The following is an 18,414-nucleotide window of genomic DNA, read 5'->3' on the forward strand; positions in this document are numbered from 1 at the left end:
AGGATTGTCTTTTAATACTCATGTGTGATAGAGTTATGCCACTATTATAACAGTAAAATATTAAAAGTATCAGTAAAAATATATACTTGTCATTAATTACTGATCAGAAGAGATAAAGTGTTTTTGTTGCATAAATTATTGCAGCATAGGAAAAGTGAGCAGAAATATTTTATTTTTATATTAGAATTCACTGTAGCTATCAGTGTACAGATGTAGGCAGGACATACAAGTGCACAAATAAAAAAAAATTGACTTTTGTATATTGGATTACAATTTATCTGCAGAAATAGGTTTAATTTTCACACATTAGACAATGTCAAATCAATGCTTCTTATTCATAATCAGAGTGAGAAAATTAGATGAAATTCCTTCTCCTTTGAAAGAAAAACACCATTGAATGTAATTACTTCATGATCGATATTTTGTATTGCTACCCTTGTCCCTTTTGATTTGAGATTTTCATCTAAAAATTTCATTTCCTTGTGTTTACAGTTCACAGACCCGTCGCATTTGATATTGTTCTGGATGAAAATAGCGGGCAGAGTATAATAAAGAAACACCCACCAAAGAGATTACAGGTATGTGTCAATGAAACGTTGTGTTTACAGTTTCCTTTTTGCCATTTCAGTCACTGGTTTCTGTCACAAGAATCAATGCACTACTAATATGTGTTATTATGTTGTGTAAAGACTCATTTCTTACACATTGCAGACTGATTTACTTTGTCCCCGGGCAACTTTCTTAATATTCATTGTCCTTCTTGCTTATTTGCGCAATGCTAGATAACTCTCTTTTCAGGTGGATACAGTTTAGGAATAGATTAGGAATTTCCACAAAGTAGTTTCACCGGTTTATTCTCTGAGTATTGAATAATTCACTTTTTCAAAGTGGTAGAAATGTTCCTGATTTTGCTATCAACAAACAAAGCCATGCCAATTAATTTATCCGGGGCAGTCCAGTTGGAAGTAATATAAAAAACATAAAATTAGAGTAAGATTTATGATTCTCAAACTCTTTTGTCAATTATGTTAAATCAGTTCTACAAGCTGACCTTTGCCACTGTGCAGCAACAAGACTTCCTGTAGACAGAATGGTGCCATTGCTATGTCGCTACTTTGCAGATCGTCCATGTAGCCGACACGAACACGAAGTGTCTGTTACCGGCTACCAAAAACTATGAAAAATAGTAAAGAATGAGCTACAAAATCACTATCAGTTTTAAGTTGCAGGTAGAATAAGTCTGTGCCTTTGTAAAAAATAATATAAAAATAGTAGAAAGTGAAGAACCAGCTGAAAGTTAGTTGAGGAGACCTTGACCGCATATCATTTGCATCTCATTGTCGGCTAAATGGACTGTGTGCCATTGCTATGTCGCTACTTTTCAGATCCAAACTTGTCTATATGCTTTCATTAATAGTGGCAGACATGGTGTAGGCAGACATTTCTCCTCACTCAGACATCCTGTATTTGTACAAAACCTTCTGTAATAGTACTCTATTAAAGATATAGGGTTACAGTGCATTGCGTTCTTGATTATAACCTTCAGTTTCAAGTAAAGGAACTTGGAGGCAATGATAGTGTTACAGCATACTGAGGTCCTACCTCACTTATCTGTTACCTGTTGTAACCATGGTTTGTCATTGACAACCATGGTTAACCATGTTTGTCAATATAACCATGGTTGTCATTGATAACCATGGTTAACCATGGTTGTCAACGATATAACCATAGTCATCAACCATGGTATCAAAAAGTGGAGAGTTAAGTTACAACATTGAGCAGATCACAGACTTCCTTGTTTCCAACTCGTCTAGATTTAGATGAGTTTCTTCCAATGACTGCTGGATGTGATGCATCCATGAATTCAGTGATTTTACTCATCAACAGGTACAATATACACCTCCCAGATCAATGGATTATATGTCACTTTGAATATAATAAAATTAATCCTCCAAAAATGACAAGTGTTAATGTAGATATAAAATGCCCTCTTTTTGACCGACACACCTGCTTTGTCTGTCTTTCAATTTTCCATCACTAGTTGCTGCTATTTTTGCAGCGCAGGGTGTTTTAAATATGCTTATTTGTATCGGCACACATAGGTATTGAAGCCCAAAGAAACGCCACTAACAGCAGAAATGCTGAAGGAGAAGTTACAACTTTCTGAAGAAAGGAGAAGAGAGGTATGGTAATATATCTTATTAGTACATGTAGGACAGTAGGATGCATCATGTTTCTTATCAAGAGGGCCAGTAGATCTGATTTTTGATGACTTTTCCACTACATGTATTTTTGTTTTGTTTGTCAAGTGCAAGTTTTTGTTCTACTCCCCAAAGAATGTTGAAATACAAACTATTTATATGTATCTTGTCAACACAGCCTCTATACCAGTAAAATGCCATGTAATTGTTTACATTTCACCTGAATTCAAATCTAGACTAGAATTTACTGTATAATCAACAATAATAATACAGTGTATACATTTGCAATTGAGTGACAAGCTGAATACTGTGTATCTCAACATGCTGCAGCTAGCGCTGCGGGGAGTAGAACAAGATTCTGTAGTTGACATTAAAAAACAAAAGCGGTGAAACAATCATCAAAAGTTACAGCATAGAGCTTTACATTTAGACTTGTAAAAGGTCTGAACTTTGGTACAGTAGTTTCTATTTGGCAGCGCATTTAAATTGTAACATTCTCAAAGTAACTACTTGTACATGTAACTACTTGTACATGTAGCCATGTAAATTGGATGATTTCCTTTTCAAATATCTCAAGAGAATTTGGATTTGATCCAAGCATTTTAATGGCATGGGTGTCATCATTAATTAGGAAAGGATTAAAATGCTGATTAGAGCACACTGTATATAAATAACAATAGGTCTTTATCAAGCAATGAAAGAATTAGCTGCTTCATCAGAAACTTTTGATGCAATGTCTACTGCCCTGTACAGAATAGTTCTGGTGTTAGAAAGGAAAACTCTGCAAGTTCTATTGATTTCAAGTGCTATGTGTAATTTTTCCAGAGAAGTAGAATAGTTATTGTACAAATTGTTGCATTTAGGGTGGGTACAGTTTTGGACACACTTTTGTACTATTTGATATAATAATCACAATAGTATTTATTAATAGGTAAGTTGAGATAAAATTTGTACTCAAATTGATTTTTGAAATCACAAAATCTATCTAATGCGGCATTAAACAAAGGCAAAAACTATTCAATTGTACTTACATCAGTGTGGCAGCACTAGAAATTTTCAGCTGCATTTATTTTTTTTGAAAATATTTGCACTGGATAGAAGCACCTTAGCATATGGACTGACAGTAGGCTTGCTTTGTTTGTTTGTTTGTTTGTTTGGTACAGTACTTCAGTAACCAATCAAAAGTAATCACTTTGACCCAGAATGCATTTGCAATGTCATATTTTTGCTTTGCTAAACACTGTGTCCCTTTCCTCTGAAAGAAAATACAATATTGTGTTTAATATTAATAGTGAAAAATGGGCACAGGGCGTATTAATTTAAATGCAGGTTTCCATCAAAACTCAGTATTTTCGTTAGTTTAACTACATATACATATCATTTGTGATTTCTTTTGCATTGCCATTTTACAATCTCTTTCTGATGTGCTGTTTGCAAATATGAAAGAAATTCAGTCATCTTTGTACTGTGCTTGGCATTTCCTTTCATAGATTCTTGCATTGGTCAAATTTAAGTTCGTGAAATTCGATGTCTTATGTCTCAGGATGGTAATAAGTTCTGCAATGGTTCATGTGTGCTGGTCATTAATAGTCTGTATCTTAATAATCAATACCAGGAAGTACACTTTCACGTTGCCTCTTGGCACAATATCACAGATTATCCTAATTATTTTTGAGCACCAGCTTCATTATGTATCTCTTTAATTTGTACTAATGTTGATTTTTGCCCTTGTTGGATACACTTATTAAGTTGATTGCTCATTGGTATCCTAGCAACAGCAACTAACACATGATGCTGTGGATGATTACTGTGGTTGTTCTGCGCAAAGTGCCTGGATGATTTTGTGAAAATTGAACAAAAAAATTCTGGAAGTTGAAAACCGTAGAATGCACAGAGAGAGATTAAGAGTAGAACAGGCTTCAGGCTCGCAATGTAAAGTAACCACTTATCAGAGTATGTGAGACACAGTTCTGTTGAACATTCTAGCAAAATCAGAAGTGTGTCTATCTTGTATTTCATCCCTAATTGAAACCTGAAAACCTGAAAAGGCCTTGAGTATGTTACGTAATTTACCCATTGTAATGTGATTTCCAGGAACTACAAAAACGTGCAAAGAGCGCAAGGAGAACGTCAAAAAGGCGGAAAGAAATCATGGCTGCCAGGGAATATGAAAAAGAACAACAGGAACAGCAATCAAAGGTGAGCATGGAAAAAGGAACGTCTTGCATCGCAAGTGTCTTGATTCAGTGCTTCTCAGGTTTCCAAGTACGGAAGTGGAAGGGAAGAACTTCTTCCCAACAGCGTGGAGATAATTTGATTTTGTTTCAAAGTGGCAGAACAGAATGATAAGGTTACAGGAAAACCTGAGCAAGTGAGAAATGAAATTAGAATTTGGCAGCATCTGAGGAATTGAAAAATTGTCACTCTTCAAAATGGAAAACATTTCAAATGAAATTACTTGTAAAAAGAGAACATCAGATAGCATTTCTTAGTCCCTATTGATCAGAACCAAACCATTACTTCCAGTGCATCTTTCACAAATTACTCAAAATTAAGGAAACACATTACCAAGTTGGGAGATTCAGTAATCTTGCAGTTGAACAGAGGTTATGCGAATTCTGTCCTCCTTATGTTGAAGATGAATTTCATTTTTTTTGTTTCAATGTACTCTGTATAAAGATTACCGTAAGTCACTTTTAGACAAGATATTGACTGATATGCCAGATTTTAATGACTTAAGCAACGATAACAAGTTATGTATACTTATGACAAAATTCTGTAATAATGTAGCAGACTACATTTATAGGGCATTTTCGAGAAGGAAAAGCACACTTTACAAATGATGTATCCTTTTTTGTCTTCAATGTGGTATTCAACGTGTCTTATAAGCCCAGCGGGCTGGATGTGGCAATAGAAAACATTTCATTGTAATTTATTTAAATGGTGAATAAGTCCACATAGGACACTTAAATAAATAAAATACAACAACAACAACAACAACAACAACCAAGTTGAGTTGAATTCTGGGATACATACGTCTGACCCTGACAACTCTCCCAAGGTCATCATTTGAAAGATTGCGTGTAAAGAGAAAATCATATTTCTAAGTTTTCACTTTTCAAGCCATCATATAAAATCAATAGTCATACTTTTTCTCTGACGAATGGCACTTCAAAGGTTTCACAGTTCACGGAGATGACCTGCAGCTGCTAATTTAATAATATTCATGCAGTACATTTATTTGCAGCTGTAATTGCCAGATGGATTTTATCTTTAACGAGATGAATTGAGTGACCCGGGTCAATCTTGTCAACCTCAGAATGGTTTTTCCAAATTTCCTCAAATGCATTTGTTGACAAATCGATAAAATTCTCAAGCTCAAACCTATGGATTTGTCGGAAAATTAAGACGATTGTCAGTTTGAAGTTAAGTGACATGTAGGTATGCAATGCTGGGGCAAGGATGTGTGGCCTTTCCTTTCAATAAACTGTAAATGCCAGCGACAAACAGTTCTCCCTACATTGTGTGTACAGTGATTGAAGATTAGTGAAGCAATAATCTGACTGCAAAGTGAATGAACCTGCATATTTTCTAAACATTGCACATTGATGTATTTTACAATGATTTGTCGTCCTGTTCTTATGCAGCAAATCTCAGATAAACTTGACTCTGCAAACAGACAGCGACAGAAGGCACAAAACGAGAGAATAGCCAAACAGAAACTCCGAGAGGAACGGGCAAGACAGGCCAGAGAAAGAGCAAAGCGTCTGGACCAAGCTCACAATGACGAACTCAACTATGAAGTAGAGAGAGATGACACATTTAATGCAAGTGATGGTATGTTTTATTAATAAACATATCCTTTCCATATCAATTAGTATCAATTATTTGTAAGCACTCACAAATTAAAAAGGTTTTGTTGTCGCTGATTATCTTCCTGTACCATACTAGAAATGCTCATGACCTGTAAATTATTACCTACCAGAAAATACAGAATTATGTATAAGAAAATCATTTTACAACCATAATAAATTGCCAACAATTTTTTATGAAAGTTGGTTATGCTTCGCTTTTTCATGATTTAGTCATACAAGAACTTGATTTAATTCTTTAGGTAATTATATACAGTTTGAGAGACAATTTTATTTTTGTATCACTCTATTTTGCTGTGACACATTTTTTATCAGACTGTGAAATTTTCTGGTAAAATTTTAATCACAGTTTTACACATACATGTTTAGTTCAAATGTAACTGCTTCTTAAATGGATGTTGAATATGTATTTAGTTGATTACAGGGCTGCTTCAAGTTAGTGCCTATAGTCTCGTTTTAATTTATGATTTTCCCCAGAGGAAACATTTTGATATGAGCTGAAAAAGCAACATAGATTTCTATCCTTTGTCCCCAGATGCCGATTCATGGTTAGATGGTTACAATCCAAATGACGATAATACACAAGGTTCAGCTGTGTCTTCAACGTCAGAGAGAATCTATGATGGCAGAAGCAGCCCGGTCAAACGTTACAACCCACTCACCAGTGCCGAGGCCAGAAAGCGACAGCTGCTAGGCACAAACGACAGAGACGACGTAGACTTTGATCAAGGAAATCAGTGGGCACGCAAGAGTTATGATCATGACGGAACGCCCAAAGAGGATGAATTCTTTGATTCTTGATTGTCATTTTCAACTGTGACAAGGACTTTGAAGCCGTAATGCAAGCTGTTTGCCTGATCTCAAGACCGACATCTGTAAGTGCATGGTTATGAGGAAATCCCATTTTTGTGGAAAAAGTACACACCAGGTTGAATGGACCAAGAAAAATCACCACACATTGAGCATTTCTGTTTTGACTGTCACTGATTAACGGGAGAAAATTGACTCCAGGGGGCACTGTGCCAAAGAACTATGCTGAAGAAAAGACAAATTATTGAGAATGATGGATGGGTCTATTAACAGAGATTACAAAGTTTAGTGCTATCACATATTTGAAGGAATGGAATGACCTGTTATTTGTGATTTAGAATTGATGAAAAGCCCTGAATGCTTTCATTTATGACAGTTTCCGAGCATCAAATCAAATCTGTAGGGGTTGTAATCTTTCATTAGAAAACAACAAATGTTTTTTTGCTCAGATTTTCTTGTTTTCAGTTGTCATACCAACGCTTGATCAGAAGGGGAGAAAGTAACTGGTAAGGGGAGATGTGCTCTCGGTTTTATACTCAGATTAAAAAGCAGCTGGGATGAAGGGAATCTGTCAAAACATGTTATGCTGTTCACAAAATAATGAAATCATTTTCTTCTGTTGTCATGGCAGCAGTTATGTTTGAAAGAAGAGTGTGAAATTAGCTGTTTGTGATCATGATTTGTCAAAATTTACAACACTGTCCTGAACCATGGCATTTATTGATGAAAATGTTGTCAACAGTATGCTGGAGCAGCTAGGCTGCATCTATTACTTGTATATACTAGTTTTTTTTGAAAAGATACAAAGTTTAAAAAGCTTAAGGGGTGGCTATGCAGAATCTAGTAAAACTCTATTTAACTGTTCAGTACAAAAGTCTAGTACAACACTTTGAGAATTCTGGCATCGCTAAAATGGTAGTGTGAAAAATTTACATTTTGCAATATGATGAGAGGGGAAAAGAAGTGGAACAGTTCTAATCACATGTGATTCATCAAAAACTAAAACCAAACTTCTATTTTTTGATGCAATATTTTTGTAAAGAACCCTGAAAAAGCAAAATATCAAAATATTTTTAAGATGAAAAAAAACCACATGCCTATTATAATTTTTTTTTCATCCATATGGTTTTAAGTGTAAACCCATTATTGTTTTGTCATTAGGTGGCCAAATTAGTCTTCAGACACATAATTTTTCACACACTTCTACAAGGCACTGTGTATTAAAATTGCTTGATGTGTGAAAAAACTTACATTCTCTCACAAATTGCTAAAAGCTTGAGACAAAAATCCTATTGTGTAGCAAATTTATGAAATTTTCAGTATTTTTCTTGTAATTGCTTAGCATGAATATGACATGATTGCCTTGTTTAAAACAGGATTGAAAAATAATTCTCAAAGATATGAATAAATCAGTTTTCCTTTTTAAAGCTTCCCTTATCATCAAAAGTGATTTGAGAAATTCATATCTGGTCTTATTTATCATATTTCAAAGAAGAGAAACTTGCATTTTCACCAGCTATGGATTTGTTAAATTTTCTCACAGCCTGTCCTATAGAACCTTACATTCAGTTAAGGCGTATCACCATCTACAGGTTTACTTTACAAGGATCAAATATGTCACCCATTGTCTACAAGGGATAAAAAATGGCAGAAGTGAACCATTGCCAATCAGAGTGAAGAAGAAAAAAGGGCAATTTTAGAAATTTACCAAGTGTATTTACTGTTTAAAATTGTGAAACCGTCATGAAATTAGGCCATGATGAACATCATATTACATTATCATGTTGTAAGATTATTCCATGCTAACTGTAGCATGGCGAAGGAGACACAATTTGAGCTCTTTCATTTCTCCTAAATCCATTCCTCAGGCATAATCTACCTCAAGAGGCGTACCACTTAGCACCAAGGTTACTGCTTTTCTAAATTGCTAAAATGTCAGTATCTTTTTTCCCAGAGTTAAAATGCATTGCGTGCAAATGTTGTGGTATTGTAGATGCATCCATATCTATCCCTAATCCTTAAATTGAAACTGTTTTCTAAAAACCAGTGTTTATGTTGGTTCACATCACGATACTTTGCTATGTACCTATAATGTTCTATATTTAGTACATTAATTCTTTCTGGAATACAGAACATCAACTCAAATTCTGATCATACCGTGGCATCTGAAAAATCACCACCTTGTAAAATTTTGAGATAAAATCCATTCTGCACCGGCAGCAATTCTGCATGGCCAATAATCATGAAAGCAAAAACTGCGATCTTTTCCTTGTGGAATATTAAAATTTATATCGTAACAGAACATTGTGACACAAATACCACTATCTGATTGGTCAAGATGTGAAAATAACCATGCTATATTCACAATATGGGACGGGCGCAGTTGGAACAGGCACGAGCTCTCAGCAAAAGAAAAATTCCCTTTTTGATGTTCGCAATAGAATTTCAATTTAATATTATGATGTCATAGCAATAAAAACCTAAACAACTGCTATACCACTTGATTTTGACCAGTTCACTCCAATTATGCACTCACTATAGCTTGTGTACATATTTCGTGAACTGGTCAACATCTCATGTTATACCATTACTGGGTGTATTTTATTGCTTAAAGATAAGTCCATGGATATTAGGAATGTACTGATAAGCTGAATATTGCATTTATTACAAATTGCCAGAGCACTGTTTACCATTAACATAGGGCTCATAACACTGATTGTTTTATGCCGGAAAAACAGTTTGCATCGTACACACCATATGCTCCAGTAGAATGCCTGGAATTTTATAGAAATTGGAATTTCTAAAGTCAATTTTCAAATTGTTTAGCAAAATACAAATTAAGCATACTTGCTGTGCTGCGATATACAGCTGATATTAATGCTGCCTGGGATTGAGTGTTTCCAACAGGCTGCTGTCAATTTGAAAAATAAACAATGTTGAAACTGCAAATCTTTTTCATCGCTGGAGTTCTTGCTTTGTAATTTTCTTCTCTTGAAAGACAATTCAAGAGAAGCATTCATATTATAGCATTCCAATTTACCTCATCAAATCTAAAAATTAGTATTTTGTTAGACCATGAAACTACTAGGTATATGTAAATATACTCTATTCCATACTATCTGAAAATCAACATCTTTTCTGTCATTAACAGCTCAAATGCCACTTGTTAACTTTGTTTCTTCATGTACAATACCTCATCATCAAAAACAATTCAAACATAAGCTGAAAGAAGGGTGCTGTATGCTTTACATAATCAATTTACTTTCAAATCTCTATCTTAGATAGTAAATGTAGCATACCCATGGCCATTTTTTTTTCTGCTAATTTTTCAACAAATTTCATCTGTGTAGTGACCAATCAGAGTGTAAGGTTAAAGGCTGTGAAGAATGTGATTGTCAGTTAGGAAAGTTATGACTGTTGAGACAATAATATACACACAAGTGAAGGACACTCCTCAATTTGATTTAGAAATGAAGCATTACTTCTGCTCTGTAGAAACATACATGTTTCAAAAATCCTCATTCAACATGTTACAGGAAATGACAGATCTTTTACTCGTGACCACCGTAGACTATAAATAGCAAGACATTGTATCATGGTAATTTGGATGAAGATGCCCAGAATGGTTCTATATAAGCCAGATCTTGATTGGTGACAACCTTTAAGTTGGGAAAATATAGCCAATCAGGATTATCCTTTTAAAAATTTGCAAGGGACCTGCTGTGATTGTCAGAGTATGGGTGTACGCGTTTTGACTCAATTCACAACGCTCTTTTTAAACTCAATGTAACATTGCTCTCAACAAAAGGAATCGCAGAGGCAATTTACCTACACGAGGCTTTAAGATATTGTAACCATGACAACAGTTACTGAGACATGATGGGTTGAATGGCAAGAGATCATTACCCGTCTCAAAAAAATATTCTGCACAATTTTTCTTTTCAAGCCGACCTTCACGGTAATGATCTGAATTCTACAAGTACCCGCTGGCATTTCCATCAGCCTGGTAATGGGTCATGGGATGTGTTTGCGTCTGCCATCATTCTGTTTGGTGCCTTCATTACTGATATTGTGTTACATGCTGCCTGTTTGAACATTTTAGCCCAAGATGATCCAAATCTAATCAGGCTGTAATTTCTTAATGCATCGTAAGTAGGTGCCGTTAATTGCTGATGGCTATCAAGATGCCGTCGTGAACATGTAAAATCCCATGTTTGTGGTGGTGATACTGAAACTTGGTTTGAAGTCAGAATTGATCATGCCAGGGACTGACAGGAAAAATATGTTATCAAAGTCAGTTATCATGATCATCATGATGACATTTTGGTCAGTAAATTACAGAGCTACGTAGCAGCCCAGAATCCATGATAATATAGCTAACATGATTGCATTATTATCCAAAACTTTCATGACTAAGTACTTCTGTTGTATGACTGCCTGATAAAATCAAAAACGTATTTTACAAACATGATGGCCAGTGCAATCGTAAAGCCCTGAAGTCATGACACCAAACAGAGTAACCTTTCCATTAATTCCCCATCATGCATTGTTATTCCCATGATTCACTGGGAGGAAACTTCCTGACATGACTTATGCAACATAGCTTTAAGCAAGTGAATTTGTTTATTGCATATGTCAACACTTGATTTTATTTTAACCAAACCTCACACTGCTTGTAGTAAAGATAAAATCAGAGAGAACGCCCACTGTCATTTTCTATGTTTTGTGAGTGCCTTAGTCAGTGTAATGAGATTGATCTGAGGAGATAGGAACAGTATGGTTTGGATCAATATATTCACTAATTGTACACTGCAGATGATATCCTGACATTTACACAGTCCTTCCAGAAAGAGAATCATCAATAGGTAGATATCTGACTATAAACATTCAGACAAATTCATATTCTCCATATTTTCCATACCTTACCATTAAGAACCATAAAATTTGAGACTAAATTGTACCCAAGTATTGGTTCTTGATATTTGATCTTGAGGCAGATTGACATTGTTGACATGTAGGTGAAAGGTCATGAGCCCCAAATATGGTGCTGCAGGGAGAGGAATTTATATCCTCCGTAGATTCAGAGAAGTCTTTGAAATCTGCATTTACTTATGTAAATACGTCTTGGTCATGTGACCAGGTGTCTAGACAGAGCCATAATCATGGCCGTATTGATTTTGTTTGTATAGTTATTTGTACAGGAGAGAAAATCCCGTCCAGGTGTGCCTTATATACTACAAGAGCATCACTTTTGATGTGTTTTGTACCACAACGCAGGTACCAGCATTACATTGCAGTATGTTTGTTATCCAACCTTCCGTCCCCCATTTTAACGATAAGATTATGACTTGTAAATATATGGTAAATAAAATGTTAAGAGTGTTTTGTTTGCTGGGCAATAAACATGTTTAAGATTTTAGATGTAATGTCTCATGTAAAGTCTTTCATCCGATGTTTTACAGTTTGAAAGGGAAAAAAAACACAGATTCTTCCGTCCTGCAATATGTTTGTACATATAAAATATCATATTATATTGCTATGTGTTTGAACTTTGTTATTTAAAATTTTTCATTTTGTAAGATTTGAGTCCCAAATGATGTACATTTTTCTGACATCCCAAGGAAACTGATTGGGTCCTTGTGGGTGATGTCAATATCAGCTAATTTGAATATTCAAATATTGTTGCTTACCATAATAGGTTTGTGTATACATCCTTGTTGCAATGTCTGACTCCCAGATGTTGACAAGGCATGTGCACTGAGGCTAATTGGGTGTGACAGTGTTCCATCCCAAGGTCAAGTTTTGTGATTTTTATGTTTGTTTGTAATAAATATATGTGACTGAACCTTGAATAAACTCAAACGAAACCCATGAAGGTTGCAGTTTTTTTATGTCGAGTTCTCAGAGTGACTGGGTGTGAAAAGTGCGGTAGAATTGTAACATGAAGGAAATGGATTTATTCGCAAGGCAAGAATACTCGGCCCGATGCTCCTTATGATAGTAATTGGCTTGCCTTAGGAAGCCATTCTCTTTGTGATACGGTAAATGGAAACACTCCCGAGGATAATTTTGAACTTCAATGCATATTTTGCATAAACCCAGTATTTTTCAGTCTTGACATTGACACTGAATTGCTGGTGTATCATTTGTGTCTTTCCGTGTTTTCTAGTCTTTTGTAAGTTGCAAATTTTGGCAATTTTCCAAACTCTGACCTCCATCTGAACAGTAATGATATACATTTGACAAAATAAACACTTTTTCTTGTCACATTTCCCATTTTCTGCTATAGAAATGCATGAGTTAAACCGGTGTTGCCAACCAACTATCTTGTTGAGCAACCAAGCAATATTCCTTGCTCAAAATGCTAATTAGGTATATTAGAAATTATACTCTGTCACCTGGATTTATTCATCTATGTCTCAGTTCAGGCAGGGAGAGAAAAGTAGACCTATCAAGAAATGAGTTAGAATATGTTCATTTCGATGTTCTGACAGAAGGGGCCGTGAAGAAACTCCTTGTGTATTGGGAAAGGGCCTTTGCTTTATTTCAATTATCCCTTGCAAATATGAACCCCTATATGCCAGGTTACCACCGTATTTACGCCATAGAAACCTTGTATATAAATAATACTCAACAATTATCTGTCCTCGGTAGGTTACACTTCAGAGGATCCAAACAGTATACATGTATATCCTCAATTTGTCATGTTGACAGATGGGGAAAGTTCAAATCATAATTTCGTAGTCGCACTTCTAAACCTTTGTTCAGGTGAGGGAAGGGGTTGAAGTGATCTATTGTAAGGAGTCTCCTTTGCCATGCGTGTGCTTTAATTATCCTTTGTAGGCTGAAATCGGGAATAGTTCTACACTTGTACATTCAATCCCGAATTGCTGCGAACAGGAAAAACGTCAAGAATCGGTAGAAAGGAATTGTAGATCGGTGCAATGTAATTGTAGATCCATCTAACATGAACAAGAACAATTACTGGCAAAAAAAAATGATGCGAAATGTGGACGAGACAGGTAATGCATTAGACAGACCCCAGTCGCATAGCGTTTCTCAGCAGCTGTCACTACTGTCTGACCACAGTCGTTTGGAGAGCTATTCAGCGCTGGGACTATTCGCCCATAGACGAGTGTGCAGAAGCGAGAAATACCCCAAGTCTGGAAATGAAATGGCTATTTCGTATAGCGATTGTGCCACCATGTCATCTTCGACGTTCGATTTTACCGTGAAAAGTAGCAAGTTCATCTATCATGTAACCGTCGACCGTTCCCTAGCATTCTCAAAATTCATACCTGATACTTGATTTGCTTCACAAACGCTCGTTTCGTGTGATTTTCGGCCGAATTCGATGGACACGTCGCTAAAACATAAGCGTGAGCACATTCCGGTCACCTCACAGTGGACGTTGGGCACCTCCACTTTACTGACGTCAGCGCCGCGTACCCATGAGGGGTGACTGGAAGGTTGTTCATGCCTTATGTTTTGGCGACATGTCTTCTGAACTCGGCCGAAAATCACACGAAAATTCATACCTGATACTTCATCTGCTTACAAAATGCTCATTTCCTGTGATTTTCGGCTGAGTTAGAGATAAACTGGCCAAAACATAAGCGTGAGCAACATTCCAGTCATCCCTCATGGGTAGGCGGCGCCAACGTCAGTAAAGTGGAGGGACCCAAGAGGTGACCGGAATGTTGCTCACCCCCAGGTTTTGGCGAGGTGTCCGTCGAATTTGCCGAAAATTACACGAAACGAGCGTTTTTGAATCAGATAAAGTATCAGGTATGAAATTTTAGAATGATAGGGAGCGATCGACGGTTGCATGATAGATGAACTTGTTAATTTTCACAGTGAAATCGGACACGGAATGTGACATGGCGTGGTTTTTATAGCCATTCTGTTTCCAGACTTGGGGTATTTCTCGCTTCTCAGGTGCAGCCAACGAACAATGCACTATTAAAAGGTCCTTACTATGATAAGATATATTGTGGATGACAAATAATGTGAACTGACTAATTTTAAGTCAAGAGGGTAATTAATTAGCTGTTCATAATTTGCCCTCCACAGAAAATTTTTCGACTTACCCTCCCACACGCAAACTTCATTTTTACCCACTCCCCACTTATTTTTGCCTGTTTCCCCTCCCCACTGTGAACTTTGAAGCTCCCTCGCCCTGTGGCGAAAAACAACTTGCAAATTTCCCCTGCCCTGGAAACAATTCCCCTCAAAAAGTTTTTCGCCAAGCCCTGTCCCCAGGACAATCAACCGATATCCGCCCTGCCCTACAAAAAAAACTAAAATTTGCTTTCCTACCACCTAAAAACATGTCCTCCGCCCTAGCAAAATGAAAATTCCCCTGCCCTCAAAAATTGCTCCTGAAATAGCTTTTTCGATGAATAGCTCCCTTGGCTGCACCTGGCTTCTGCACACTCGTCTATGGGGCGAATAGTCCCAGCGCTGAATAGCTCTCCAAACGACTGTGGTCTGACCTAGCTCGCGCCCACCCCACGATCTAAGCAAGAGAGTATCTCTAACGTGACAGTCTGCTGAAGTTTGCTCCTTCAATTTACTCCGCTTTGATATTTACAAGCCTATTCCCACAGAGTTGGAGCAAGTCTAGTAATACATATACACAGACCACTACAATATTGCAATGTCAGATCTGATATGAAAGTTCATATGATCAAGTCCCAGATATCGACTATTCCTTTCCGGCGTCAAGCTAAAATTGCATCCTTATTATTAAAAGTCCTTCCACGAGAGTCGGGTTAACTTTGCAGAGCATGCGCAGCGAAACAAAGCACTCTGAGGGGTCCTCTGCAAGTACAGCAGTTTATTAAACTTTCTCGGCAATTTCTTCGGGCATTATGGCTCATCAGTCGATTTTACGCGGTCGTTCACTTTCTTTTCTTTATTATGTAAAGCGGCGTGTGAATTCACAGTTACGAGCATTGTCTGTGACCTGACACTTTCCAATAAGTGTTATTACATCAAAGGAGGCTATTAGGAACTTCCTGCGGCGTTTTCCATCAGAAGTGGCTAGTCATTTATTCTAGGCACAACTCAGGGGGATTCAGCATCCCAATCATGAATGGGCAATTTTCAGCACTAAATGAGGCAATTAACCCGTCACAGTGTCTTCTTGGAGACCAGTTTATCAATGAAATGAACTTTGTCTCCTTCCCGGAGAAATTACGATTCCTACTGAAGCCTGTATTAAAGGTGAGCCAGGTATAAAAATCTCGAGGGATCTTAGACGAAGTTTAGGAGATAAGAAGATGCAGTAGTATCCTTTTTTTTGGGGAAATGCTGTCAGTTGACAAGGAGACACTGTAAAAATACCGAGAAGATACAAAAAAGGAAACTTATGTGGAGAACCATTTGATTTCTGGGGGGGGGTATGGAGGATTTTGAGAAAAAAAAATTTGTCACCAGGTGAGAGAGAAGAAAAAAAAATTGATCCTGTCATGGCCTGAGAAAAAAAAATTGTCATAACAGACAGAAGAGAAAAAAAAATTGTCACAATGCACCAGAAATAAGCAAAATTTGGAAACCTTATTCTCATGTATTCTTTGCCGGCGCGCCGCCATAGGCGGCGCAAATGTTTTACCACAAGCATTTCTTATGTTTCTTTTCCCAGCACTTATGATATAAGCATGCACTACATGGGTCTACTTTACACCTCAGTACACTCAATGTTTTCCTTCCATTTTCTGACCCAAGAAATCATATTTCAGGATTTCTGTTGCCATATCTCAATAGCATAGGCACTATCTAAAGGGGACTATTTGACTTCTTAAATTGTGAAAATTTAAAACACAAAACAGGAGTCAATAAACTAGTGTTAAAACAATATTATTATCTCAATATGAATTTGTTAGAAAGATGTACCTTGACAATGAAAAATTGAGGAACAACAAATATGATGAAATACAATGTGTGAGCCTTGTTTTTCTGACCACAAACACTGGATCGCAAACATACCATATTCAGGCTTTTCATTAGAAGCTGGCAGCTGGAGAAATGACACAAGAAGGTCACAGATTTTCCGTTCCTGTATATTCATTTGTCTTCAGTCTCTGGCAAACAGAACTGTTTTTCACAAATTGTATTGTCATTGTTTGGTTGTTGAATATTGTGACTCAAAAACTGATCATGCAAAAATGTAAAAAATATCAGTGTTCAATGTCATTTTCAAACAGTTTTACCGAGTGCAAAATAAACTGAAACTCCTCTCAGATTGCACCATTAAACACATCAATTTCTCAAAATTTCCAATACGAGAGGGGGAACCCCCCTCTCGTGCTCTCCCCCTTGGGGTATTCTAATAGTTTCACTTAGTAAACAAATTAAAAAAACTCTCAGATTGCACCAGACTGCACCATTGCACACATCAATATCTTAAAAAATTCCATGTAAGATAGGGGAAAGCCCCTGTGACACTTCCCCCTAAGCCTCTCTCATGTTCTCCCCCTGTACTTTCAAATTCTGCCCCGTCAGATATCCTAGTGAAAACCCTGTCATAATATCCATCCAAATTAAACAATATACTATATGGTTAGATACTGCGTGATCTTTTATATTTTTATTTTATTGTGACTTTGAATTTCATTTTGATGTGTTCACCTTTTTTGAACCATCGTGTGATAACTGATGATAGTCTAGCAGGGTACATCAAGATTTGAAAGGTCTTTACTGTTGCTGTAATTACATGTATTGGTATTTAACTTTTCTAAGTGGGGAATGGTCAAAATTTCAGAGTTAGAGAGGGAGGTTACTTAAATTCATCATGGTTGGTGAAGGGGGGAGGGTCACTCGAACTTTCGGAGTTTCAGGCCGTCAATAATGACGGCTCCCTTATATACAACACATTACAAACTTGATGACCAATAAAAAAAATTTGCACTGCTACTCCATTTTGAAAAAAAAATTGATGCAGGTCTGACAGTAGAAAAAAAAATTGCTGTCACTCTGACAGGAAAAAAAAATTTGCTCCATACCCTCTTCTTCCATACCCCCCCCCAGAAATCAAATGGTTCTCCCCTATGTGGAGGTTGAAAAAATCCGGCCTTTCCGATAGGAAAAAAACGATTCTTGAGAGACGTTGACTAATCCACCACAAAGGTCAATGTCAAAGTCTCCCATGGACACCCGACGGTCAAGCCTTTATCTGTATCATTAAAAGAGCATCACCTAGCTCTGTGAACAAATGTGTATTCACACCAAGAAGGATTTATGAAAAACTACTAGAAACCAAATGTATTGAAAATTCAATAATAAGCCTTTACGAAATGTCGGTACGTTCAAAAATATTTATGACTATGGTAGAAAAAATTATTTAGGAACAAAATGTCGTTAATAATATTATGATTATTTACTGTTTCCTTGACTCTGTTGATGGGCTACCAAATGGAATTTTTTAAACTGTTTAAATTAAATTTACCAAACACGTCAGAGGACAAATTGTATCGGAGGTAATGAAAGTGGGAGTTTGAAATACAGTTGTGCTGGCAACGAAAACAAAA

The 18,414-nt window shown here is 36.6% G+C and overlaps 2 protein-coding genes across 2 annotated transcripts in view; one reads left to right on the forward strand and one right to left on the reverse strand.

Moving 5' to 3' along the window:
* LOC139150203 (arginine and glutamate-rich protein 1-like) overlaps positions 1–12,758 on the forward strand; it is a 32,523-nt gene extending 19,765 nt beyond the window's left edge. The window contains exons 2-6 of the mRNA XM_070722422.1: positions 493–578; positions 2,103–2,183; positions 4,296–4,400; positions 5,849–6,038; positions 6,609–12,758. Of these exons, the coding sequence (XP_070578523.1) occupies positions 493–578; positions 2,103–2,183; positions 4,296–4,400; positions 5,849–6,038; positions 6,609–6,874 (728 nt within the window). The 3' untranslated portion in view covers positions 6,875–12,758. The remainder of the gene's footprint in view (positions 1–492; positions 579–2,102; positions 2,184–4,295; positions 4,401–5,848; positions 6,039–6,608) is intronic.
* The window catches only part of LOC139150202 (egl nine homolog 1-like), a 227,996-nt gene that overhangs the window by 183,267 nt on the left and 26,315 nt on the right, over positions 1–18,414 (reverse strand).

Source organism: Ptychodera flava, chromosome 14 (assembly GCF_041260155.1).
Source record: "Ptychodera flava strain L36383 chromosome 14, AS_Pfla_20210202, whole genome shotgun sequence".
NCBI classification, from domain to species: domain Eukaryota; kingdom Metazoa; phylum Hemichordata; class Enteropneusta; family Ptychoderidae; genus Ptychodera; species Ptychodera flava.